This window comes from Alosa pseudoharengus, unplaced genomic scaffold (genome assembly GCF_046254945.1).
Source record: "Alosa pseudoharengus isolate Yale_2024_CS ecotype anadromous, Long Island Sound unplaced genomic scaffold, YU_APseudo_1.1 YU_APseudo_1.1_scf_8, whole genome shotgun sequence".
Taxonomy (NCBI): Eukaryota; Metazoa; Chordata; class Actinopteri; order Clupeiformes; family Clupeidae; genus Alosa; species Alosa pseudoharengus.
In genome coordinates, this window is record NW_027468870.1 from 35,817,718 (window position 1) to 35,827,248 (window position 9,531).

General features: G+C 40.5%; 1 protein-coding gene across 6 annotated transcripts in view; it reads left to right on the top strand.

The window, feature by feature from the left end:
• The window catches only part of mink1 (misshapen-like kinase 1), a 35,711-nt gene extending 27,545 nt beyond the window's left edge, over nt 1-8,166 (top strand). For all 6 annotated transcript variants that reach the window (XM_076274375.1, XM_076274377.1, XM_076274376.1 and 3 more), the window contains 5 exons: nt 244-344; nt 698-847; nt 1,961-2,120; nt 2,579-2,718; nt 3,183-8,166. In XM_076274375.1, coding sequence (XP_076130490.1) covers nt 244-344; nt 698-847; nt 1,961-2,120; nt 2,579-2,718; nt 3,183-3,266 — 635 coding nt within the window. In that variant the 3' untranslated portion in view covers nt 3,267-8,166. The remainder of the gene's footprint in view (nt 1-243; nt 345-697; nt 848-1,960; nt 2,121-2,578; nt 2,719-3,182) is intronic.
• Nucleotides 8,167-9,531: the final 1,365 nt, after the last annotated feature.

Here is a 9,531-nt window from a genome sequence, read left to right on the forward strand (position 1 = left end):
GTACAAATATTACATTGCAGTATATGGTGTAGAATGATTAACATTTCTACAAAGGTTAAATAATACGTGCAAAGAATTTTATTCTTGTCCCTCAACTACTCAAATGACTGCCGTTGAATATTATCTTACCAACTTGTTTGATGTTGTTTACTTCGATATGGCCTTTGCTGCCATTAAAGCTGGAGGCAGTGTAGGAATGTGAGAGATAAGAGCTGACACGTGCACATGTGCTTCTGTCCACAGTGAAATACGAGAGAATCAAATTTCTGGTCATCGCTTTGAAGAATGCAGTGGAGGTGTACGCCTGGGCTCCCAAGCCTTATCACAAATTCATGGCTTTCAAGGTAGGGATGGGTTTCACCTGAGCTCCCTCTGCCCATATTCCCTTTGCTAGTCTCAGTCTGCAGTAGGCTCTGTCTGCTGTACATTTCATCAGACTTTGTTTTTCCAACTTGTTTCCTCATTTGATTTTTTTAGTGGCAAGTTTCAAAAAAGAGGGTTGACTGAACACAAGTCTTATTTCTTATTTCCTCCTTTTTTACTTTGCTTTGATCTGTCTCTTGCTTTGTCTCCCTCTATTCCTAAATATATCTTCTGTCTCTCTTTCTCTCTCTTTCTCTCTCTCTCTCCCTTCCCTTCCGCCCAACCTACTTACCACTCTCTCTCCCCCTTTCACTTTTCTGACACCCCCCTGCAGTCTTTCAGTGACCTGCCCCATAGGCCCTGTTTGGTGGATCTGACGGTGGAGGAGGGCCAGAGGCTTAAGGTCATCTACGGGTCCAGCGCTGGCTTCCATGCCATCGATGTGGACTCTGGAAACAACTACGACATCTACATCCCTGTGCATGTAAGCCCTTATTCACAGTAGCTCAAAACACTGAACGATGATATAAACATGTTGGAAAATGGTGGTTGCCTTCTCAGAGGTTTGCTCTGTGTGACTGATGTACTGTGCTGAAATATCAGGAATCATAACTTAAGCAGACTTAATGAGCTACATCCAATCAACACATAGAAAGTAGTTGCATTAGAGACAAATAAAAACAAACAAAGCAAATTTCAGATTTGAGATGGCAATCCAACATAGAAGAACATGTGTGTTGGTAAAAAAAAAATTTAAGATGGAGAATTTGCCAGAAAATAATCTTCTTCAATAGAAGACCATGGCAAAAACTTAAAGGAGCGAAAAGTAAACTAGCTTTGTGTCACCACTACCAGTACTTCATTTAAAGGCCAGTCAGTTCTTATTCAGTTCAGTGTACTCTGACATTTGGAAATGTTATCATGTCCAGACAGGATTTGTCCTTATCAAATTCCTTCACTCAGCCAGTGATCTCCCTCTCGACATACTGAAAGTGGGCAGGAATAAGCAACATGTCAGGTGCACACAGCCAGTTTCTGGATTAAATGTCTTCCTTACCTCCCTCTGGGAGGCTATATTTTTGGTGTGGTTTGTCTGACTGCACGTAAGCAAGATTATGCAAAAACGGTTTGGAATGGGCCAGGAAAGAACATTTTAAATTGTTACATTTTTGGAGCGGATATGAGTCACTGGGCGGATCCACTAATTTACTTTCACTTCCGCTAACCTTGTGCTGTACACCATATGTTATGTGAGTCATTCTATGTCAAATCTGATAGAATAATCCAGGAAATGTGTTGCCGCAACATCTCACATTTTGCTCAAAATGTGTCAACATAATGTTTAGATCCCCAAAATGTTTTTCACCTTTTTTCACCTCTCTCAAAAATACTTAATCTTAGAGGCCATGTTTTGGCATTAATATCTTAAAAAAGTGGTATTCGTAGCCTGCCCAGACTTTGTAGGACGGAAGACAAACATGTTCACAGTTTGTACTGCATTGGTTTAATGGGATGATTGCATGTTTTCTTGTCAACTAAATGTGTAAACCCAATTGTATGATTCCACACCATCTGTCTCCTGTTGTGGCTCCCTCAGATTCAGAGTCAGGTGACTCCCCACGCCATCGTGTTCCTGCCAAGCTCTGACGGCATGGAGATGCTGCTCTGCTACGAGGATGAGGGCGTCTACGTCAACACCTACGGCCGCATCATCAAGGATGTGGTGCTGCAGTGGGGAGAGATGCCCACCTCTGTGGGTAAGTCACTCACTCACTCACACACTACCTCACTCACTCAGTCTCACACATACGTACTCCCTCACTCACTCACTGTCACACACAATCACGGGATCAAAAGAGTATATATACTTATCACTCACACACATTCTCTCACTCAGAATCACTCACACACATTCTCTCACTCAGAATCACTCACACACACTCTCTCATTCACATGCTCACTCTTTCACTCACTCACTTATTCAAACTCACTCACTCTCACTCATATTCACACACTCTCTCTTTTTCTCATTCACTCACTTGCATCCACACACTCACACACACATACTGTACACACACACACACACAAACTGCACGCACACACTAGAAACACTCACATACTGTACACACACACACAAATGATATATACACACATACATTGTCAGCAAAGGGAGTCCAGATTCATTTGCAAGACTTGCTCCATCTTGTTCTCGTAGCACACATCTGCTCCAACCAGATCATGGGTTGGGGCGAAAAGGCCATTGAGATCCGTGCCGTGGAGACGGGCCATCTTGACGGCGTCTTCATGCACAAGAGAGCCCAGAGGCTCAAGTTCCTGTGCGAGAGAAACGATAAGGTGAGTCAAAGTCAACTTTATTATCCCAAAGAGGGAAATTCAGATGGTCAAGGTGCAGAGATACACACATTAAAGAGTGAAGTACAGCTGCCACACACAGAGCTGTTCCATCCCTAGGACCCATATACACTCACACGCCCATACAGCCAAATGAATCCTTCCACTTGCACACTTCCTTTTTTTAGTTCTTTAATTATATGATGTACTTTTTTCAACTACTTTTTTAACTATTACCATCTTATGCTTTACTATTACTCGTTGCCTTTGTTTATGTAAAGCACATTAAATGACCCCTGAGTATGAAATGTGCGATATAAATAGACTTCCATACCACATTGAAATTCATATGCTGATGTTCATATGCGTATGTTCATTCACATGCATTCAATATATCCACCATTACAATTACTGATGTCTGCTGGATATTTGAGTGACCCATATGTGCTCTTGAACGCTCTTCCCAGGTGTTTTTCGCCTCGGTGCGCTCTGGGGGCAGCAGCCAGGTGTACTTCATGACTCTGAACAGGAACTGCATCATGAACTGGTGAACAGCAAGGAGCTCCCACTGCCATTCCACTCTGCTGTTTGTGGTTGTTGTCGTCGAGGTTATCTTCTACTCCCTACAACAAGCCCTCTTTTCATACGCCTGTACACACTCAACACAATGTTTAAACGATGTTGCTTGCATACAGCTCCGAACCGATGGGTGCAGCTGTGTTCTGCTCTATTACCGAGACACATGTGTACCCACTTAAATGCTGTTGTCAGTATCCCCACAGATCTTATACAAATGTATTCTCACACACACACTCACACACAGACACACTTAAAGCCACATGCATGCACCTTGGGCGCTGGTACGTGGGGTTGGAGCTCTATTCTGAAATCCTCACCATTGTGAGATTCCCTGGTGTTGCCTCTGGGTGGAATATAGTGGGTTGTTTTTTTTCCTTTTCCTCTTCTGAGAGGCGCCCGGTCTCGCGCATGGTGCACTCCAGAAGCTCACAGTAGACACGAATCCAGAACAGGCTCCAGACGTCCTCTGTACATAGCCCTGTATTAACACACCACATCAGTCCTCCAACAACATTCCTTCCTATCCTGATCAACAGAAATTATGATAAGCTGTACAGAAAAAATTGATTTTGAAATGTTAGAGAGATTTTGTTTTTGCGGGGGAGCCAAAAATCAACAAGCAGTCTGTCATTATCATTTAATCAGAGCTAGCATATTAGAGACTGGCAGGCCTGTCTACTGTATTAAGCTTCCTGTTGGGGTGACGCCTTTGCAGAGCTCTTTGCCTGAAATGTACTGCAACAGCACACTCTAGTGTTTAGGAGTGGCATTGCAACGCCTGTAATTTACCATTCATCACTTTGTAGTCTTGTAGAGCAGGTTTTCATGCAGGCAAAAAAAAATCATTCATAGTGGTTGACTTTTCATTTACAAAATAGGGGTTGGTGGGGGGGGGGGGGCTTTTAACGCTGACAATTCTCTTCACCTGTTGGCCTCTAATTGAAAAACACTCTTGCAGTGGCGGTACCCGGGTAATCACAGTGGTACCTGGACCGGAATGACTTTTGAGTCAGACACTTTGGGCCGGTAGTAAACACACACATTACGGGCAGTTGAACACGCTAAACGCGGAGCGTCACTGTGCCCCCAGACTGCTGCTCGGCCTCTGCTTCTTGCTTCTCACCCTGCTGTGCGTTAAGAAACCTACGAAACTAAAAATCTATTTGTCCAAGTAACGGAAAACATGTACTCCTACATAGGAGGCAGTCGATCCAATTTCTTTTTCTTTTTTTTTCCTCTCCATGTCCTAAGTTCCTCTATATCTAAGGCGATTTGATATTCTCCGTACTGTATCCGTACTTGATATTATTCCTGCTTTTATTCTCTACTGTTTTATTGCTGTTCTATTGCAATATGTGCCGTTCTAGTGCCGTTCTCGTTTGAAGTTCTTAGAGGGGACCTCTTCAGTTTTTACGGTGGGAGAAAGGCTTTTTGGGGAGGGTGGGTGGGTGGGTATTTCTCTGAAGATTTGAAATAGGATAGTGCGCCTTTTCAGAGATGTGTTCTCTGTATTGAGCTTGAAGGATGTGTGAAATACCTGTCAGATCGGTCATTCTAAGGCCTATATTAATAACAGATATAACTCCAGAACCACTCTGTGGTTGACCCTTTCTATCTTGATGATATAATTATTTGCGGCTTGTAACAGAGATGTCAGGTTGTGTTTAGTGTTTGTGTGTGTGAGAGTGTGTTTTACCTACTGTATGTGTATGTTTGTGTGGTAGAGCAACTGGAAGGAGTTTAGCCACTGATGCAGCAGCTGTATTGTGTGCTTGTCATCCACAGGGTCACTGCCCCCCCCCCCCCCCCCCCCTCATGTTCCCCTCCATGTGTTCAGTGCCCTGTCTTTGTAAGCACACAGTGTGAGGGGTTAAGTGTGATTTTTGCTCATTCCAAAGCTATTCAACAAAATTATTTGGAAAAAAAGAATATGAATTAGAATTTACATCACTACATATAAAGATATGTATATACAGTGAAGCACTTGAATATCTTAACAGAAAGAAGATTATATTCAAATGCTATCAAGCACTTTGATCTCTCCCTTGATATGTAGGCATGTATGTACCATTTTGTTTCTGAGTCTAAAATTTTATAAAATTGCCCTGTATACCAGATGATCAATGCTAGTGTCTTTGTACAACTGAAGGACACATTACAATTTGCCAAATTGTTTTGGTCCAGCATTAACCTTAAATCTCAGTATCCCAATGTTTGGAATAATTGCATATCATTAAATGCTTATGACCATCACTATACTCAATGCTAGATAGCATTGAATAATGTGTATCCAAAACGTTACCCTGATTGATAGCCATTACTTTATTGTGTATAAATGGCTTTATATAGTCAAATATTGGACCAAGGGCAGAAAAAAACTCATTAGAAATACAATCAGTCCTTTGCTTATGAAGCCAAACTGCCATGTTTACCACAATTGCCGTGCCTTGGAATGGGATAGGTGGTCTGTTCTTGTGTTTGTGTGTAAATGGAAGGAAAGGTGAGACTATCAGACAGAGGGAGAGATGGAGGGAGGGAGAGGTGTCTTTGAGTCAGTGCAGAAGCTGATCCTCTCCTTTGTGACGTAAGCCAAGGCACATCAGGGCTTACAGATAAACACCAAATCAAAATGGCAGCCCGCCCTCCTGGCTCATAAAGAAAGGTGTCTTGTGCCAACAAAGTGCACTTAATCTACCCGAAGCCAGAACAGACCTTTGATTTCCACCTTTAAACCGATTCAAAACATAAAGCCATGACTTTGGATTATTTTAGTCAAGCAAAACGCATCTATTCCCTAGCGTGTGTCACCTCAACTGAGCATGTTGCTGTGCTTTCACACACCATTTAGCCAGGAAGGAATGCTGGGAGCCAGACATGGACGATAGGCTAGAGATAGGCTAGAGATGGAGAGGCCTGTGTGGCTGACTGTGGGTTGTTTCCTAGCGGGCACCAGTATCCCAGAACTCTGCTATTTGTAATTACATCGTGCCTGTGAACAGATTGCTTCAACTTTCATGCTTGCTGCTCACCTGTGCAAGTTAGTTGCCATGGAGAGGGACTAGTTCCCTGTATTGCGATGCTGATCTGGCTGAATATTTTTTATTTTTTTTATTTTTTTTTTAAGTTTTGTTTTTGTCTTGTCTTGTCGTTCGCATATCCTGGCCAGCTGATGATTAGACTTCTGTGTGAAAATGAGCGAGAGACCTAGTAAGAAAAGCCATCACTTTTTTCAACATTGCTGCAGATTGTGTGGACCAGAGGGTGATGAGTATTAGTGTGGAGATGCTGGTGACGAAAGGCTGTATTGGGGTTCATCAGTGTTCCGTGAATTATAAGAAACACTTGGAAAGCTTTTAGAGATGCCTAAGAGATGATTTTGCTATAATGGGGAGGGGACAGGGAGAAAAATTAATATATAAGCTCTATAAGGATGAGGATATTTTTATTACATAGATATGTAAATTATATTGAAAGAATTTAACGAATGTACCTCCACTGAAGAGATTTCTGTGTAACATATTTTTACTGATATATTAGCAATCTAAGCACAATACATTTCTGATTCAATAGGATACTGTAGCTGTATGTGTGGCTATATACACAGTATAACTTTTTGAGCATTAGAATGAGTTCCCTTCTCTTTTTTCTCTTTCTTTTTGTTTTTTGTGTAAAAAAATACTTTTTAGAAGAATGTGTGTGGGTGTGACCGTAGTTTGGGGCAGGTGTAAGAGCTTTTTCCGATCAAGGCGCATCATGCTCAGCCCTCTCTCTCTTAGGAGTGGTGAGCAGGGTGAAGGGACCAGTCTCATGTTGGGCATGAAAGTGTTCTTGACAAGTAAATAGTCACCTATTCTTCACTGAAAGGTGTCTTGAATCAGTGAAAATGCATTTCTTGGTTACACTTTTTTGTCACTGAACATTTTTTGCCCTGAAGAATTAAATTAATATCTCAAACATGACATTAATTCATTTCAAAGCCATTTTGGTTTTCACATTCACTGCAACAATTTCACAGGTCGGTTTATATTATGTGAAGTAATCATTACCACATTGCAATAAAAATGTTGACTTGGTCAAGCTCGAAACACTTTCATTTCAGAGCAATATTGTCTAAATTGTATGCCTTGATGAACTCTTATGGGCTCCAATGTTTGTGTGTACTTGTGTTTGTGTGACTGGATCCAATGTAAAGGGTAATTGTGGCCTTCTGTGGCATCTTGAATCCCCCCCCCCCCCAAACAATACATTTACAGTATATTTGCAGAAAAACAAAAACCTCTGTGGTGGAATTGGATGTTTAGTAGCAGGCTCAGAATGCCATTAATCATTACTGTCAAGGTGGTAATTTTAGTGATGCAGTGTATTTCTGCAGCTCTGTTAATCAGAAAAGGCCTTTCGACTGCTGTTTTTAGATATTGATCTATTTAACCTGCTGTAATCAGTTCTTAGCAAATGGCATTTCCTGACTCTATATTAAAGAAGATAAAGAAATCATTATCCTAGATGGACTTTTGTAAGTATTCACAAGGTTTGGAAGAAGTTTAACTCTGTGGAATGTTGTCATGGTAACCAGGAGAGGTTAAATCTGAAGCGTTCTATGTTGATATCCTCTGTGATGGGTTCATAACGTTATCTTTTTATTTCATGTTTTATTTTCATTTTAATAATAAAAAAAAGTTTGTTCTTTTTTTGGATAAGTAGATGTTTGAGCTGTATTTTAGTGTTCATGTTTTAAGGGTGGGAACTTGAGATTGTACTTCATGAACAGATGAGATTTAAAGTCTTAATATTGTGTTGAATGAACTCATGAGTCTGTCATGTCTTAACACAGGACTGGTTGGTAAAATTAAAAAATACTTTGATCTCAGTTCAGCCTCAGTATGATGTGTCTTTTGTTCCAGCCTATACTTGCCCGACATGCAAATACTAATGGATAATGAGTTAAGACCCAATCTATGTTGAAGGGTATACGGGATGTAAATCTATTTATATATCCCCACTATAAAGGTTTTCAGCAGTGAATAGTAAAGATCAAAGAATGAACATTGATATACATTTTTAATAAAGACAGTGCAGTGAATTGTTACTGAAGTGTTACTTGCAAATGAAAACAATTTGAAAATGCAGTACATTCTGAAATATAACATGGTCAGCGATTTTAACAGTTCCCTTAGACCTGTGACATTCAATATATTATGAACCATTGACGGTTGTACTGGGTTGCCAAAAATGTGTCAGTACATGGAGTTCTTATTTAAATGCCATGTCATTCCGTCAGTGTACCAAGGGACTGGTACTTCAGATATTTGGTGTTTTTAGTTTGTTTCTATTTACCGCTTTTATCTTACAGTGTATATGAGGCACACAGGAAAATGAATAAAATAAGCATAAAAAATAAAACAAAAATTAAAACCATCGGAACAAAAACTATCATATATTACTTATATATATATGCAGGTCAGGTGTACATATCTATAAAAACGTTCACAACAGAAATGGCCATGTAAGTCAGCTGAGATATTTGGCAGTGTTTTGGGGGTTTGGGCTTCTCTCTGCCCTCTGCTTCAGTAGAGACAGTGGATGCATTCTCCTCGGTTCAGATCACTGTGTTTACAGAATGCTAGGGATATGCAACAAAATCAAAGATGTGACAAGGAACTGTTTCAAGTAGTCCCTCGAGGTCTCTTGTGAGCTTCTGAGAGGGTATTTTTTAAAACAAGCAGGTGTGTCTGTGTGTGTGTCTGTCTGTCTGTCTTTGAAAATGTGTGTGTGTGTGTGCAAGAGTGGAAGAGAGAGAAAGGGAAAGCCAATTAGAAAGAGAAAGAAATACTGGTCATACCAGGAGTTCATAAAGCATCTACCAGCTTACCAAACACTTCCTTTTATGTAGAAGTTGTTTTGGTCACTTTGTGATTCAGTGTAAGATGTAGTATGCATTGTAAAGTGTTTGTCAGTACAGACATTTACAGAATAGTAATATGTGATCATTTGTGTATACTTCAAGTGGGTAAATCTGCATACATTCTGATTGGCATCGAGAAGAATTGCTTGTGACATGTATATTAACGGGTATGTAAACTCATACCTAAATGTAATTAATATTTACAATGACCTTCCATGTGTTTGGATGTGCATGTGTGTGTACACCTTATATACAATACAGTGTGCATCCAGAGTGCAATGTGTGCACTGAAGTGTGTAAAGTAGGAATACTGTATGACCATTTTTTTGTGTGCG